At 37.2% G+C, this 19330-nt stretch overlaps 1 protein-coding gene across 1 annotated transcript; it reads left to right on the top strand.

Moving 5' to 3' along the window:
- Nucleotides 1–145: 145 nt before the first annotated feature.
- Nucleotides 146–13906, top strand: LOC132554870 (uncharacterized). Its single transcript, XM_060219195.1, has 8 exons — nucleotides 146–190; nucleotides 3544–3737; nucleotides 5388–5535; nucleotides 5813–5901; nucleotides 7800–8037; nucleotides 10115–10267; nucleotides 12151–12249; nucleotides 13158–13906. The coding sequence occupies exons 1-8, from the start codon at nucleotides 148–150 to the stop codon at nucleotides 13307–13309; spliced, it is 1116 nt and encodes a 371-aa protein (XP_060075178.1). The 5' UTR covers nucleotides 146–147; the 3' UTR covers nucleotides 13310–13906.
- The last annotated feature ends 5424 nt before the right edge of the window (nucleotides 13907–19330 follow it).

The following is a 19330-nucleotide window of genomic DNA, read 5'->3' as shown; positions in this document are numbered from 1 at the left end:
AAGATACAGGAAACACTTCTATAATATGTATTTGGAGAAAAATCTGATAATGTCTGGCTTGGTGCAATTACTTGTTGGCCCTGCATGTCGTTTACATCTGACAGTTTGTAATTTCAATTTACCCAACATACGAGGAAGACACTCAGGATGGGAGTACAGTGGCTATTTCACGTTTGGCTCACGGTTACTGGTAATGTTTTTATTGACAGTAGACTTGTCATATTCAGTCATATTTTAGTAATATAATGTATGGATGTAATACTAGAATTGCACTGGTTTCTGTTCGATACGATCTTGTTTATTGTCACCTGGTCACAGGTGAACGATCTCTACACCTCATCACATGACCAGAGAAAAATTAATTCAGCAAAATTAGTGATAAATACTTATGCGTAAATATAAATTAGTACATGTATATATGATTAATTTGATCAAGTAAGACTATACTTGACCCTGGAACACGATTTAAAGTTAGCGAATCAATCCATCGGGTTGTTCAACTTTTTCAATAAATTGTAACCGATATTTGTTATTTAAATTTCTTGATATATATATATATAAGTATTATGCCTGTATGTAACCTGTATTGATAAGGCAAACACAACTAATATTAAAGCATATATAGTGAAGTAGTGTCCCAACTTAAGTATTTTTGTCGGATTTTTCCGATGAGTCCAGAACACTTTACTGAAATTTTAATAAATCCCATTTATATTGCTAAGAAATATTGTTTGTCTTCAAAATTTGAGCGAGTCCCACAGGAAAATCATGAGTCAAGGTCTCAGATATCTGAGTCCCAATACAGCGTAATGTCAGGTAAACAAAGACTGAGCAATAGAATTGATGAAGTTTTGATTGTCTGATTTTCAATCGGTGTTGCAGGATAAATAGAATACATGATCAGTGCCTTCAAATATAAGTTGTATTTTGGCTCGGGACAGAAATGTAACACACACAGAACGGTCAGTGTCATAAAATAAAATAAATAACAAACAAAACGGCTTGCCAGAGGATCACCTTTTTTGTCTTTATTCACCCTCTTGAAAATGTGGCTTATATTTTTTGACACTGACCATATATTCTGTATGTGTTATATTTAGAGTAGAACCTGTTTAATTATTGAAAAGATGCCAAATTATATTTGTTGTCAATAATATAAAATATGCACTGCTTTAGGGTAAGCTCATGTCTATGAGATGCAAATAATGCAAAGTAATATTTTTTTGTATTTTCTCAAACTAGAAACATCTGTCAATACATTGTGTTTTGTCAATTTGATAGAATTTCAAGACACACTTGCATGGTAGTTAATGCTCACAGGGACTAGTGATGATAGCACTATACATTGTAACATAGAATATGCTGCCATCCGCAGTGCCATGTTTCCCTGTTCCGTATTAATTGTATCATTCTGTGTTTTAGTCACACACTTTAATCAGGAAATCACATAAGCAGGAAATCAGACGTACAAATATACATAAATGCTTGAACAAATATTTTGTAGGACATGATACTTTTTAAACCATTGTTAGTTCACACAGTTCTAAATGCAAAAAGTTCCAGGAAGCCAGCTGTCAAAAGTCGATCATATATATGATTTTATTTTTTCCTTTTTTTAGTTTAGTTCTCGGCCTCATTGAATTAACATACATGCATGCTTTGAATGTAACCAGTGTGACAGATAAATAGAATGCTGATTATCCAGACCATAAAATTAACCTACAACTGTTCAGTATAAAGTTAACTACAACTGTTCAGTATAAAGTTAACTACAACTGTTCAGTATAAAGTTAACTACAACTATTCAGTATAAAGTTAACTACAACTGTTCATTATAAAGTTAACTACAACTGTTTAGTATAAAGTTAACTACAACTGTTCAGTATTAAGTTAACCTACAACTGTTCAGTATAAAGTTAACTACAACTGTTCAGTATAAAGTTAACCTACAACTGTACAGTATAAAGTTAACTACAACTGTTCAGTATAAAGTTAACTACAACTGTTCAGTATAAAGTTAACTACAACTGTTCAGTATAAAGTTAACTACAACTGTTCAGTATAAAGTTAACTACAACTGTTCAGTATAAAGTTAACTACAACTGTACAGTATAAAGTTAACTACAACTGTTTAGTATAAAGTTAACTACAACTGTACAGTATAAAGTTAACTACAAATGTACAGTATAAAGTTAACTACAACTGTTTAGTATAAAGTTAACTACAACTGTTTAGTATAAAGTTAACCTACAATTGTTCAGTATAAAGTTAACCTACAACTGTACAGTATAAAGTTAACTACAACTGTTCAGTATAAAGTTAACTACAACTGTTCAGTATAAAGTTAACCTACAACTGTTCAGTATAAAGTTAACTACAACTGTACAGTATAAAGTTAACTACAACTGTTCTGTATAAAGTTTACTACAACTGTGCAGTATAAAGTTAACTACAACTGTTCAGTATAAAGTTAACTACAACTGTTCAGTATAAAGTTAACTACAACTGTACAGTATAAAGTTAACTACAACTGTTCAGTATAAAGTTAACTACAACTGTTCAGTATAAAGTTAACTACAACTGTACAGTATAAAGTTAACTACAACTGTACAGTATAAAGTTAACTACAACTGTTCTGTATAAAGTTAACTACAACTGTACAGTATAAAGTTAACTACAACTATTCAGTATAAAGTTAACTACAACTGTTCAGTATAAAGTTAACTACAACTGTTCAGTATAAAGTTAACTACAACTGTTCAGTATAAAGTTAACTACAACTGTTCTGTATAAAGTTAACTACAACTGTTTAGTATAAAGTTAACCTACAACTGTTCAGTATAAAGTTAACTACAACTGTTCAGTATAAAGTTAACTACAACTCTACAGTAGTTTAATGTTATATTTTATAAATATTGTTGTGTCATAATTAAATTGTATTTTCTTCTTTATGGTTTATGCATAATCAACACGCACAAATATGATGCCAAACTAACCTCATATTATTTTTGTTTTGTGATCTAGAATATATTTCTGTGAATTTTAATGAAAACTGAGTTTGAGATCATGTGAAGCCATTCTGAAGATTGAAATACATTGAAGTGGGCACATCAGTCGTTGTGTTTCACTAATATAATCAGGCCTTACAGCCATCTCCAGGCAATTTACACTTTATTTTAACATCTTGCAGATTACATCATTTTGTTATAAAACAAATATTAAGGGGAGGTAATACCATGAATAATCCCCATTTAAGGTGTAATGTCATTAATGTTTATAGATGTTTTATACACTACAACAATTTCTAATGTTATTGTAGTGTAACATTATACTCATTGCTTTGTTAAATGCCTGAATGAAGTATATGCCTGTAATTTCCCCATGATGAACACTTTCCATTTAAAGCATAAATATTATTTATTTCGCTAGCCTCATACAATACGTTAAAAACATTTTTTTTGTAATGTTGTATGTGTAACATTATTTCTATGAAGAAATGAAAGGTTCCAGCTCGCTGTGACCTATGCTGTTGTTTTTGGACAGGTTTTCTGATATATGGCGTGGAAAGCCAGCCTTCTCCTCAAGAGTCTCTGCGTCAGTGTGCCCCATGGACAAGGCTGTCCAAAGGCATCAACCAGTATCAGGGCAGACAGGGGAAGGGTGTGAACATAGCCTGTAAGGATCACAGTCATGACAAGTGTGAACAGCTGGACTGTGGAGGCAGATATATCTTAGATGTAAGTGATGGGAATAGTTGTCACTCAGGATCTCCAAGCACCACAACACAAAACCCCGAACAACAATTAACAGCTCATGCTGCCTCCCTAGGGTTAGCTATCACTTCAAAACCCCCAACAACAAATGACAGCTCATGCTGCCTCCCTAGGGATAGTTCTCACTCCAAAACCCTGAACAACAAACGACAGCTCATGCTGCCTCCCTAGGGATAGTTCTCACTCCAAAACCCCCAACAACAAATGACAGCTCATGCTGCCTCCCTAGGGATAGTTCTCACTCCAAAACCCTGAACAACAAACGACAGCTCATGCTGCCTCCCTAGGGATAGTTCTCACTCCAAAACCCTGAACAACAAACAACAGCTCATTCTGCCTTCCTTGGGATATCTCTTGCCTCCAAATTCCTAACAACAAACAACAACTCATATTGCATTCCCAGTGATAAATCTTGGCCTTGACTTCCCAGCAACAAGCAACAACGGCTGATGCTGTCTACCCAGAGAAAGAACTGGGGTACAAACTCCTGAGTTTTAGAATTACCTTCATATTGTAACAGGTCATTATTTCACTGCCTGTACAATTACTGATGTGTGTCTACAGTTTGTCAGAGATCTGTCCCAGTCTGTACAAGTACTGATGTGTGTCTACAGTTTGACAGAGATCTGTCCCAGTCTGTACAATTACTGATGTGTGTCTACAGCTTGTCAGAGGTCTGTCTCCCAGTCTGTACAATTACTGATGTGTCTACAGTTTGACAGAGATCTGTCCCAGTCTGTACAATTACTGATGTGTCTACAGTTTGTCAGAGGTCTGTCCCAGTCTGTACAATTACTGATGTGTCTACAGTTTGACAGAGATCTGTCCCAGTCTGTACAATTACTGATGTGTGTCTACAGCTTGTCAGAGGTCTGTCTCCCAGCCTGTACAATTACTGATGTGTGTCTACAGTTTGTCAGAGATCTGTCCCAGTCTGTACAATTACTGATGTGTGTCTACAGTTTGTCAGAGGTCTGTCCCAGTCTGTACAATTACTGATGTGTGTCTACAGTTTGTCAGAGGTCTGTCCCAGTCTGTACAATTACTGATGTGTGTCTACAGCTTGTCAGAGATCTGTCCCAGTCTGTACAATTACTGATGTATGTCTGCAGTTTGTCAGAGGTCTGTCCCAGTCTGTACAAGTACTGATGTGTGTCTACAGTTTGTCAGAGGTCTGTCCCAGTCTGTACAAGTACTGATGTGTGTCTACAGTTTGTCAGAGATCAGTCCCAGTCTGTACAATTACTGATGTGTGTCTACAGTTTGTCAGAGGTCTGTCCCAGTCTGTACGATTACTGATGTATGTCTACAGTTTGTCAGAGGTCTGTCCCAGTCTGTACAATTACTGATGTGTGTCTACAGTTTGTCAGAGGTCTGTCCCAGTCTGTACAATTACTGATGTGTGTCTACAGTTTGTCAGAGATCTGTCCCAGCCTGTACAATTACTGATGTGTGTCTACAGTTTGTCAGAGGTCTGTCCCAGTCTGTACAATTACTGATGTGTGTCTACAGTTTGACAGAGGTCTGTCTCCCAGCCTGTACAATTACTGATGTATGTCTACAGTTTGTCAGAGATCTGTTCAAATCTGACCAATTACTTTTATTTCTCTACAGTTTGTCAGTATCGAGTTTAATGTGTGTCTGGGGTTGATTTTCCATCACTGTAACAACCCTCCCGCCATGGAATTCAGCTTACAGCTGCCTACCCTTAACAGCAGCATTCATCAGATGGTAGTCCACAACGACAGCATCCCAGTACCAGGTAAATCAGTCTGATGGCTTGTCAATTAGGATGGAATTGTGTGCTTGAATGTTTGGTTGATTTTCATGTTTGTTTGAACTTTGAATTCATCTTCTTTAATATGTGTATTCATCTCCCACAGCCTCATAGATGTAAAACTTTAGAAAAATCTTACTTAACTTTATATACTATGTTTTAATTTCACTGAAGTTAGATTTAGGAAATGGTGAATCCTAATATGCTCTCTGGGCTTTTTGTGTTTAATGCTGTAGACTTGATTAGATTACTTTCTTTGTAGGTCTGAGTAAGAAAGTTGGAAATAACACAGCTGAAGTTGAGCTATATGTGGAACTGCGGAGAAAGAATGCTACAAGCTTCGCCTTCAGGGTAGGTTTGTGTGATATTGATATGGAAACCACTGTGATTGCATATACCTTCCGTGATGATGTTTATTGAAGTGGGTCATCGCAGAGATGGGTCTAAACATGGACCTGGAGTTAAAGAAGTGACCACATCCCCGTTTATAATATGTAGATTTAATTAGATCAAATTGGAAACAATAATGATATAACACTTCTTTGAGATAAACCTACAGCATCCAAATCACCCCCTGCTATACCTATGTCAGTCCCTGCTATATCTATGTCAGTCCCTGCTATATCTGTGTCAGTCCCTGCTATACCTATGTCAGTCCCTGCTATACCTATGTCAGTCCCTGCTATATCTATGTCAGTCCCTGCTATATCTATGTCAGTACCTGCTATACCTATGTCAGCCCCTGCTATACCTATGTCAGTCCCTGCTATATCTATGTCAGTCCCTGCTATACCTATGTCAGTCCCTGCTATACCTATGTCAGCCCCTGCTATATCTGTGTCAGTCCCTGCTATATCTGTCCGCCCCTGCTGTACCTATGTCAGTCCCTGCTGTACCTGTGTCAGTCCCTGCTATACCTATGTCAGCCCCTGCTATATCTGTGTCAGTCCCTGCTATACCTATGTCAGCCCCTGCTGTATCTGTGTCAGTCCCTGCTATACCTATGTCAGCCCCTGCTATATCTGTGTCAGTACCTGCTATACCTATATCAGTCCGTGCTATACCTATGTCAGCCCCTGCTATACCTATGTCAGCCCCTGCTATACCTGTGTCAGTCCCTGCTATACCTATGTCAGTCCCTGCTATATCTGTGTCAGTCCCTGCTATACCTATGTCAGTATACTGCGTCAGCCCCTGCTATACCTATGTCAGCCCCTGCTATATCCTACATGTCAGCCCTTGATATATCCTATGTCAGCCCCTATACCTGTGTCAGCCCCTGCTATACCTAAGTGAGAACCTGTTATATCTCTGTCAGTCCCTGCTATACCTGTGTCAGTCCCTGCTATACCTGTGTCAGCCCCTGGTCAGCCCCTGCTATACCTAAGGGAGAACCTGTTATATCTCTGTCAGTCCCTGCTATACCTGTGTCAGTCCCTGCTATACCTATGTCAGTCCCTGCTATATCTATGTCAGCCCCTGCTATACCTATGTCAGCCCCTGCTATACCTGTGTCAGTCCCTGCTATACCTATGTCAGTCCCTGCTATACCTGCGTCAGCCCCTGCTATACCTATGTCAGCCCATGCTATACCTATTCAGCCCCTGCTTTTCCTGTGTCAGTCCCTGTTATAACTATGTCAGCCCCTGCTTTACCTATGTCAGTCCCTGCTATACCTGTGTCAGCCCCTGCTATACTTATGTCAGCTCCTGCTATACCTACATCAGCCCTTGCTATACCTATGTCAGCCCCTGGTCAGCCCCTGCTATACCTAAGTGAGAACCTGTTATATCTCTGTCAGTCCCTGCTATACCTGTGTCAGTCCCTGCTATACCTGTGTCAGCCCTTGGTTAGCCCCTGCTATACCTAAGTGAGAACCTGTTATATCTCTGTCAGTCCCTGCTATACCTGTGTCAGTCCCTGCTATACCTATGTCAGCCCCTGCTCTACCTATGTCAGCCCCTGCTTTACCTGTGTCAGTCCCTGCTATACCTATGTCAGCCCTTGCTATACCAACATCAGCCCCTGCTATACTTAACTGAGAACCTGTTATATCTATGTCAACCCCTGATATACCTAAGTGAGAACCTGTTATATCTATGTCAGCCCATGCTGACTTTGTGTTTATTCCTTCGCTTAACATTTAGAGAAATTTTATTATTCACAGTAGGTTTTGACAACAAGATATTGGGTTCGTCACCACACTTTAAAATTGTTTTCCCGCTAAACACAAATATTTTCATGACTAGATATCAGGACGTGTTCGCCTAACATCAACTCTATTTGGCCGTGTGATTACTGACTGGCCAGAGAATTTACAGAGAGACATCATAACCATTGATGACCTCCCTGTGACTAGATGTACCACCACAACCAACTCCACGCTATCTCCACTAAAAGTGTGTAATGTCGATGAGTTCATTGGCACTAGTGTATCAACTGCGAAGCCCGTTTCAACAACCACAACACCCATTAAAATCACCTCAGGTATGTACATATTGTAAATTACTGGACGTTGGTAGGGTGTTATTATACCAGGCCCCACTTGTATAAAACATCTCAACTTGAGATTTCCTCAAGTTGAGATTTTCCTTAGCTGATATCTCCTCAAAAACGGCTTGTATAAAATTTTCTCAAGGAACAGGAAGAAGGCATCGGCTAGGATGTCCTGAAATTCCTTGAGGAATTTTCATACAAGATATTTTCAAGGAGATATTAGCTGAGAAAAATCTCGACTTGAGGAAATCTGAAGTTGAGTTGTTTTATACAAGTGGGGCCAGATCTTTTACCTTATAATAATGAGGGGAGTATCACCATCATCATTTACTCTGTCTCCAGTAGTTACCAATAGTAATTAAGAACAAGATATGTAAAGTAAGTAAGATATCATTTGAGTAAACAATTATAAGTACACATACAAAACAAAAATTGTAATCTGAAACACTCGTCGTTGAATTGCAGTGTCTGGACCTGCACCCACTTTAATACACATAACTCACTGAAATCAAAAGTTTTGATATAAATATTGTATGAAAATTACAATACAGGGCTCTTGATCTGCCAGATTTGGGGCCGAATTCCCAATGCAAAATAGTATCTTTTTTTCCCAATTTAGACCCGAAGTTTTCCCAATTCTAAGGAAAACACCATTATTTTCCCAATTCTAAGGGCCACGGGCCCCAGTCCCAAAATGGGGTGTGAGAGCCCTGCAGTAGGGCTTGTTAACCATGATATGATTGACCAGTCACACTCAGTCCTGCGAAACGAAGCCAGGAAATTTGACTCAACAGTATTTGAAACATACATGTTCAATTAACTAAGATAAATCAGAACTGAACAATTCCGACTGATCCAATGTGTTAGAGGTTATAAATAGTAACATTACCTGTGTGTTAGAGGTTATAAATAGTAACATTACCTGTGTGTTAGAGGTTATAAATAGTAACATCACCTGTGTGTTAGAGGTTATAAATAGTAACATCACCTGTGTGTTAGAGGTTATAAATAGTAACATCACCTGTGTGTTAGAGGTTATAAATAGTAACATCACCTGTGTGTTAGAGGTTATAAATAGTAACATTACCTGTGTGTTAGAGGTTATAAATAGTAACATCACCTGTGTGTTAGAGGTTATAAATAGTAACATCACCTGTGTGTTAGAGGTTATAAATAGTAACATCACCTGTGTGTTAGAGGTTATAATTAGTAACATCACCTGTGTGTTAGAGGTTATAAATAGTAACATCACCTGTGTGTTAGAGATTATAAATAGTAACATCACCTGTGTGTTAGAGGTTATGAATAGTAACATCACCTGTGTGTTAGAGGTTATAAATAGTAACACTACCTGTGTGTTAGAGGTTATAAATAGTAACACTACCTGTGTTAGAGGTTATAAATAGTAACATTACCTGTGTGTTAGAGGTTATAAATAGTAACATCACCTGTGTGTTAGAGGTTATAAATAGTAACACTACCTGTGTGTTAGAGTTTATAAATAGTAACATTTCCTGTGTGTTAGAGGTTATAAATAGTAACACTACCTGTGTGTTAGAGGTCATAAATAGTAGCACTACCTGTGTGTTAGAGGTTATAAATAGTAACACAACCTGTGTTAGAGTTTATAAATAGTAACACTACCTGTGTGTTAGAGGTTATAAATAGTAACACTACCTGTGTGTTAGAGGTTATGAATAGTAAATATACCTGTGTGTTAGAGGTTATAAATAGTAACATAACTTGTGTGTTAGAAGTTATATATAGTAACACTACCTGTGTGTTAGAGGTTATAAATAGTAACATAACCTGTGTGTTAAAAGTTATATATAGTAACACTACCTGTGTGTTAGAGGTTATGAATAGTAACATCACCTGTGTGTTAGAGGTTATAAATAGTAACATCACCTGTGTGTTAGAGGTTATAAATAGTAACACCACCTATGTGTTAGAGACTATAAATATCAACATCACCTGTGTGTTAAAGGTTAGAGATATTAACATTCCCAGTCTTTTAGATGTTATAGATAATATCTGTTTTGTAAATGTCATTTTGTTAATATTATAGCAACATACAATAAGTCCTGTGAGTTTGGGTCATTGGGAAAACCACAGTGTAGCCAAGGTGAGGCCTGCTTTAGCAGTCGATGTCTGTGTGCATATGACTACCAGTTGTCCTCTCATGGCATCTGCCAGTTTGTTGGAAAGAAGACTATCGGGCGTAAGTATTGATCCCTTTACTAGAAATTATAGCTGATTTCTGAATGAATAAGATTTATTTAAGAACTATTTGATCTATCATATGTTTATCTACACTGACTGGTCTATATTCCCCTGTATATCTACACTGATTGGTCTATATTCCCCTGTATATCTACACTGACTGGTCTATATTCCCCTGTATATCTACACTGATTGGTCTATAATTCTCTGTATATCTACACTGATTGGTCTATATTCCCCTGTATATCTACACTGATTGGTCTATATTCCCCTGTATATCTACACTGATTGGTCTATATTCCCCTGTATATCTACACTGATTGGTCTATATTCCCCTGTATATCTACACTGATTGGTCTATAATTCCTGTATATCTACACTGATTGGTCTATATTCCCCTGTATATCTACACTGATTGGTCTATATTCCCCTGTATATCTACACTGATTGGTCTATATTCCCCTGTATATCTACACTGATTGGTCTATATTCCCCTGTATATCTACACTGATTGGTCTATATTCCCCTGTATATCTACACTGATTGGTCTATAATCCCCTGTATATCTACACTGATTGGTCTATATTCCCCTGTATATCTACACTGATTGGTCTATATTCCCCTGTATATCTACACTGATTGGTCTATATTCCCCTGTATATCTACACTGATTGGTCTATAACTCTCTGTATATCTACACTGATTGGTCTATATTCCCCTGTATATCTACACTGATTGGTCTATATTCCCCTGTATATCTACACTGATTGGTCTATATTCCCCTGTATATCTACACTGATTGGTCTATAATCCCCTGTATATCTACACTGATTGGTCTATATTCCCCTGTATATCTACACTGATTGGTCTATAATCCCCTGTATATCTACACTGATTGGTCTATAATCCCCTGTATATCTACACTGATTGGTCTATATTCCCCTGTATATCAACACTGATTGGTCTATATTCCCCTGTATATCTACACTGATTGGTCTATATTCCCCTGTATATCTACACTGATTGGTCTATATTCCCCTGTATATCTACACTGATTGGTCTATATTCCCCTGTATATCTACACTGATTGGTCTATATTCCCTGTATATTCTACACTGATTGGTCTATATTCCCCTGTATATCTACACTGATTGGTCTATATTCCCCTGTATATCTACACTGATTGGTCTATAATCCCCTGTATATCTACACTGATTGGTCTATATTCCCCTGTATATCTACACTGATTGGTCTATATTCCCCTGTATATCTACACTGATTGGTCTATATTCCCCTGTATATCTACACTGATTGGTCTATATTCCCCTGTATATCTACACTGATTGGTCTATAACTCTCTGTATATCTACACTGATTGGTCTATATTCCCCTGTATATCTACACTGATTGGTCTATATTCCCCTGTATATCTACACTGATTGGTCTATATTCCCCTGTATATCTACACTGATTGGTCTATATTCCCCTGTATATCTACACTGATTGGTCTATAATTCCCTGTATGTCTACACTGATTGGTCTATATTCCCCTGTATATCTACACTGATTGGTCTATATTCCCCTGTATATATACACTGATTGGTCTATAACTCTCTGTATATCTACACTGATTGGTCTATATTCCCCTGTATATCTACACTGATTGGTCTATATTCCCCTGTATATCTACACTGATTGGTCTATATTCCCCTGTATATCTACACTGATTGGTCTATATTCCCCTGTATATCTACACTGATTGGTCTATATTCCCCGGTTTATCTTGAATGATCTAATTTTTTCAACACTCTTTATGTCTGTAAAGCAGCATTGTCTGACTGTGTTTAGGTTGCCCTGACTTTTCTTTTGTCAATGTTTCAGCTATATTAAAAATCCCCCTTGATACATCAAATCCAACCAAACCAGCAATTCCTCAGCCTGCCAGTCAGCACCAGCCTACTTCCACCCCTGGGATGAACAGTAAGTAGAAATCAAAAGTGACATAGTTTTAGTACTATACGCGAATATTTACGGTAATAAAGGCAGTTTTGTAGTCCCCCTGGAATCAGTATGTTCTTAACCATCAGTATTGGTAGTAATACTATAATCATATTCAAGATCAACAGGGAGGGTCTGACAGTGACACTGTAGTCACACTGATGATCAACAGGAAGGGTCTGACAGTGACACTGTAGTCACACTGACAACAGGGAGGGTCTGACAGTGACACTGTAGTCACACTGATGATCAACAGGGAGGGTCTGACAGTGACACTGTAGTCACACTGACAACAGGGAGGGTCTGACAGTGACACTGTAGTCACACTGACAACAGGGAGGGTCTGACAGTGACACTGTAGTCACACTGACAACAGGGAGGGTCTGACAGTGACACTGTAGTCACACTGACAACAGGGAGGGTCTGACAGTGACACTGTAGTCACACTGATGATCAACAGGGAGGGTCTGAGAGTGACACTGTAGTCACACTGATGATCAACAGGGAGGGTCTGACAGTGACACTGTAGTCACACTGACAACAGGGAGGGTCTGACAGTGACACTGTAGTCACACTGATGATCAACAGGGAGGGTCTGACAGTGACACTGTAGTCACACTGACAACAGGGAGGGTCTGACAGTGACACTGTAGTCACACTGATGATCAACAGGGAGGGTCTGACAGTGACACTGTAGTCACACTGACAACAGGGAGGGTCTGACAGTGATACTGTAGTCACACTGACAACAGGGAGGGTCTGACAGTGATACTGTAGTCACACTGACAACAGGGAGGGTCTGACAGTTGTTATAATCTCTAGTATATGCCCTACAATTGTTTTTTTTTTTTTCACTATCTAACTAAGTTATTTCCACCTTTACTTTGCAGAAACTGCCATGATAATTGGAGGTTCAGTTGGTGGTCTCGTCCTCGTAGCAGCAATCATCATTGCTGTTGTGGTGATAATCCGTAAGCGAGGAGCACGTTATCAAGGACGCGAGCTCCTCCTGACTGAGGAGGACACTGATGTAGCAATATGACATGGATGTAACTTGACAGGGCATGGAAATCTTTACATCAATTCACCTATCACCCGTGTTCATGAATACAAACCATAAGTTTTCAAAATCATTTACAAGTGAAATCCTAAATGTTTATTTTTCATTCACCATCAAATTTACGGTAACATGGTTATTTTCCAGAAGGTCTATGTTTCACTCTTTTCTAATATGGAATCATTTTGTGAAAATTAGATGCATTGAACATAAAATTAGATTTCAAGACTTCAATGAAAAAAATTGTTAGAACAACAAAAACTCTGTACGTCTCTGTGTGAGGAGAAAACTTCCTGTCTTTGTGCAGTATTTTGATTCATTGTAGTGAGGAAAACTTATGATTTAAATAAGAGTAATTAATTGGTGACTGGTTAGAAGTGATGTACACCAGGGACATCGAGGCGACTGGTGTAATGCTGAATGTTTACAGAGCTCTGAGATATTATCTCCCTTTATTTATGCTGTACATATTGAAATCTTAAGTAGCTATTTCTACTACTAAATCTGTAACTGATATGTGAATCTACTGTTGATCTGAAATTCTTTACAGATTGATCTGAAATTCTTTACAGATTGATCTGAAAATCTGAAATTCTTTACAGATTGATCTGAAATTCTTTACAGATTGATCTGAAAATCTGAAATTCTTTACAGATTGATCTGAAATTCTTTACAGATTGATCTGAAAAAAATTGAAATTCTTTACAGATTGATCTGAAATTCTTTACAGATTGATCTGAAATTCTTTACAGATTGATCTGAAATTCTTTACAGATTGATCTGAAATTCTTGGTACAGATTGATCTGAAAATCTGAAATTCTTTACAGATTGATCTCAGATCTGAAATTCTTTACAGATTGATCTGAAAATCTGAAATTCTTTACAGATTGATCTCAGATCTGAAATTCTTTACAGATTGATCTGAAAATCTGAAATTCTTTACAGATTGATCTGAAATTCTTTACAGATTGATCTGAAAATCTGAAATTCTTTACAGATTGATCTGAAATTCTTTACAGATTGATCTGAAATTCTTTACAGATTGATCTGAAATTCTTTACAGATTGATCTGAAAATCTGAAATTCTTTACAGATTGATCTCAGATCTGAAATTCTTTACAGATTGATCTGAAAATCTGAAATTCTTTACAGATTGATCTGAAAATCTGAAATTCTTTACAGATTGATCTGAAAATCTGAAATTCTTTACAGATTGATCTGAAATTCTTTACAGATTGATCTGAAAATCTGAAATTCTTTACATATTGATCTCAGATCTGAAATTCTTTACAGATTGATCTGAAAATCTTTACAAATAGATCTGAAAATGTTTCTAGATCTGAATACATGGATAACTAGTTAATCAAACCAGAAAGAGTTGTGGTAGGAAGAATGAGAGGTTTCTAGGTCACCTGAGTCTCATGGTGACCCATTGCAATCACCATTGTCCGGTGTTGTGCGTTGTGCACCCGTAAACAATTCAAATTTTCAACTTCTTCTCAGAAAGTTTACTACAGTTTATATAGGAGAATTAGATTTTTGAGCCTAATTTGTTTAATTTCCATTTGAAATATTTCAAACTTGGGTAGAATTTTGAGCGAAGGATGACAGCTAGATAGTATGCCCATGTTTTTCCTGGCTGATGGGCGTGGTCAAAAGGGTCAAATTGACTCAGATTTCAAAAATCTTCTTCTCAACACCCAGATATTGTAGAATTAAATACTCATGGATGGGAGCATCTTAAGATGCTTTACCTAAATTGTGAATTTCATGGCCCCAGAGTCTCACATTTCCCCATGGGGAGGGGGTAAAGTTTACTAGTTTGTATAGAAAAAATAGAACTTTGAGCATCATTGTTTAACTTCCATCGGAAATATTTCAAACTTGATTAGAACTATGAGTGAGGGATGACAGCTATGTCCATGATCTTGACAGATGGGTGGGGCCAAAAGTGTCAAATTGACGTCAATTTCAACTGGGGAGGATTTTAACTGTACTGTAATTTTTGTAGTAAACTGCGTTGTTGAACATAGCATTGTTTATTTCCCACTATAACAATTATTATTATAGGTTGATGTTTTTGATGGTACGCATGATTGACCTTGGCTTACTATCATCAATGTCACTATTTCTTTTTCATGACACTTGAAAGCTACTTACCCTTTAAAAAATTGCTTAGTTCAGGTGACCTCGGTATCTCAAGGCCACTAGGCCTTAATGTTAGGTAATGGACGAAAGTTGTATCAGAATGTCTGTCTTGTTTTATGTATTATTGTAATATATCTGGCAATAGTTAGTGCCATATGCAAAATGTGATATTTGTAGATATGTAATGTTGTTAAACGGATTCCTCTACAGATGACTATTGATGACTCGTCTGACATGTGTAGCGACCCTGTCTTTATCTTACCTGAGATTATAACAATGAGATTTTTTTTTTAAATCATTGTCTTGGTGAATTATTCCTGTTTTTGTGTTGTGGTGCCACCTTTATGACACTGAAATTGTAATGCTTAACTGTGGTGGCACTAAAACCTTTATCAGAAAACGTTTATATGGTCTGTTATGTGTATATCATATAAGTCATTTTGGTTGTGTTGTCCTTATTCTACAGAGTTTCGTTTGTGGAAAATTACGTGTATTTTCCCCGAGATGTACAATAGGAGAGATCTGTATTCCTAAAAGAAATAAAGTGGAGTTATCTCCCTTGACGTAGATGTTGCGACTAGGTGGTGATGAGTTTAGATAATGAACACATTTCAGTGAAAACTGTATAAAATCCACAAGCTGTGAAGAACTTTTTCTATTGTTGTTTGTAGGCTATGTCTTGTGTGATGAGGCATACATTATCATTGTCAGTTTTAGCAGTGGAAAACATTGTCTGTAGACCTGTAATGGCCACTGTACCTGGGTTCCATTGTCAGTTTTAGCAGTGGAAAACATTGTGTCTGTAGACCTGTAATGGCCACTGTACCTGGGTTCCATTGTCAGTTTTAGCAGTGGAAAACATAGTGTCTGTCTGTAGACCTGTAATGGTCACTGTACCCGGGTTCCATTTTCGGTTTTAGCAGTGGAAAACATTGTGTCTGTAGACCTGTAATGGCCACTGTACCTGGGTTCCATTGTCAGTTTTAGCAGTGGAAAACATTGTGTCTGTAGACCTGTAATGGCCACTGTACCTGGGTTCCATTGTCAGTTTTAGCAGTGGAAAACATAGTGTCTGTCTGTAGACCTGTAATGGCCACTGTACCTGGGTTCCATTGTCAGTTTTAGCAGTGGAAAACATTGTGTCTGTAGACCTGTAATGGCCACTGTACCTGGGTTCCATTTTCGGTTTTAGCAGTGGAAAACATTGTGTCTGTAGACCTGTAATGGTCACTGTACCCGGGTTCCATTTTCGGTTTTAGCAGTGGAAAACATTGTGTCTGTAGACCTGTAATGGTCACTGTACCCGGGTTCCATTTTCGGTTTTAGCAGTGGAAAACATTGTGTCTGTAGACCTGTAATGGCCACTGTACCTGGGTTCCATTGTCAGTTTTAGCAGTGGAAAACATTGTGTCTGTAGACCTGTAATGGCCACTGTACCTGGGTTCCATTTTCGGTTTTAGCATTGTAAAACATTGTCTGTAGACCTGTAATGGCCACTGTACCTGGGTTCCATTGTCAGTTTTAGCAGTGGAAAACATTGTGTCTGTAGACCTGTAATGGCCACTGTACCTGGGTTCCATTGTCAGTTTTAGCAGTGGAAAACATTGTGTCTGTAGACCTGTAATGGCCACTGTACCTGGGTTCCATTGTCAGTTTTAGCAGTGGAAAACATTGTGTCTGTAGACCTGTAATGGCCACTGTACCTGGGTTCCATTGTCAGTTTTAGCAGTGGAAAACATTGTGTCTGTAGACCTGTAATGGCCACTGTACCTGGGTTCCATTGTCAGTTTTAGCAGTGGAAAACATTGTCTGTCTGTAGACCTGTAATGGTCACTGTACCTGGGTTCCATTGTCAGTTTTAGCAGTGGAAAACATTGTGTCTGTCTGTAGACCAGTAATGGTCACTGTACCTGGGTTCTCATACATTTCTTCCACTATTCTTCTCAATCACAAAATGATAAAACCATTGTTATACCAGACATAACCAGTCCTATGATAAAACCATTGTTATACCAGACATAACCAGTCCTATGATAAAACCATTGTTATACCAGACATAACTTGTCCTATGATAAAACCATTGTTATACCAGACATAACCAGTCCTATGATAAAACCATTGTGATACCAGACATAACCAGTCCTATGATAAAACCATTGTGATACCAGACATAACCAGTCCTATGATAAAACCATTGTTATACCAGACATAACCTGTCCTATGATAAAACCATTAGGATACCAGACATGGTAATATTTATTACTGTAAAATTATGTATTTTTGTGGGTCTTAATTTTCTACCTTTTATTAAAAATACTATATCATGGACACTTTGTGGATAAATATAATAAATAACAATTTGTTGATGTCTGAAGTCATGGATTAAGCGGTGAAATCAACCTAAACCATTCCCACGTCAATATTAATAATTATTAAGGATAACGGCAAAAGCTGGCAGTACATTGTAGCTGGTTCTAACTACTACAGCGATGATTTACACAATTAATCTACACAAGTGATATAAGAATCACTATATTTGGCTACTATGTTCCTCTTATGGTGCCCTACAAAGTTTGCTAAAAGATATGACCTTGACCAATCTTCAAGGTCACAGGAGTCAAATGTGTTCAAACATTTAAACAATTTCTTCTGAAATATCGAAAAATCCTAGAATCATTCTAATTGGCCAGTATGTTCCTTTTATGAAGTCCAAGAAAGTAAAAGAAATGACCTTGACCCGTAGTCAAGGTCACAGGGGTCAAATGTGTTAAACATGGAACATATGCACAGATATAGTACTGTTGGTCATAAAGATCCAGGTGAGCGATACAGGCCCTCTGGGCCTGTTGTTGTAAATATCAAATGATGGTGGTCACCAAGGTTTTTCTGGGATCTCTTGTTGTGAAGATCAAATGATGGTGTAGCTTCTTTTTGGTCATTCATTCAAATGAAATCATTAGATTTTAGAATATAAAAATAGTTGAGCAAATTTACTTATTGAAAACAGCAAAATTATAGTCTCTTTCTGAAGAGGGAGGACTGGCAGGTATGGAAACAAAACTTGATTACATGTCAGTGTTGTCAGGTCAAAAGCAATTATAGTTTACACAATTATGTAATTATATCCATTCTGTGTTTGATGATGATTTGTTTGGTTTTGTTTTTCACATGCGTTTTAAATCATCAATATGTATATATAAGCTTGATGTCAAACTCTTTAAAGACATTAACCTGATACATTGAATAAACTGATAAGAATGTGGAATTAGTGTTTGTTGGTATTAAACTCAAAAGGTTGTTAACATTAAACCAGTAACATTTAACCAGTAACATTAACCAGTAACATTTAACTAGTAACATTAACTAGTAATATTTAACTAGTAACATTTAACCAGTAACATCTAACCAGTAACATTTAACCAGTAACATCTAACAGTAACATTTACCAGTAACATTTACCAGTAACATCTAACAGTAACATTTAACCAGTAACATCTAACCAGTAACATTTACCAGTAACATTTACCAGTAACATTTACCAGTAACATTTAACCAGTAACATTAACCAGTAACATTTACCAGTAACATTTAACCAGTAACATTTAACTAGTAACATTTAACCAGTAACATTAACCAGTAACATTTACCACCCGTAACATTAACCAGTAACATTTACCAGTAATATTTGACCAGTAACCTTTACCTGTAACATTTACCAGTAATATTTGACCAGTAACATTAACCAGTAACATTTACCAGTAATATTTGACCAGTAACATTAACCAGTAACATTTACCAGTAATATTTGACCAGTAACATTAACCAGTAACATTTACCAGTAATATTTGACCAGTAAC

This window comes from Ylistrum balloti, unplaced genomic scaffold (genome assembly GCF_031769215.1).
Source record: "Ylistrum balloti isolate Yb309-2 unplaced genomic scaffold, AGI_CSIRO_Ybal_v1 Utg370448, whole genome shotgun sequence".
Taxonomy (NCBI): domain Eukaryota; kingdom Metazoa; phylum Mollusca; class Bivalvia; order Pectinida; family Pectinidae; genus Ylistrum; species Ylistrum balloti.
Note: the sequence above shows the minus strand (reverse complement) of the source record. Positions and strands in the feature narration are given on the sequence as shown.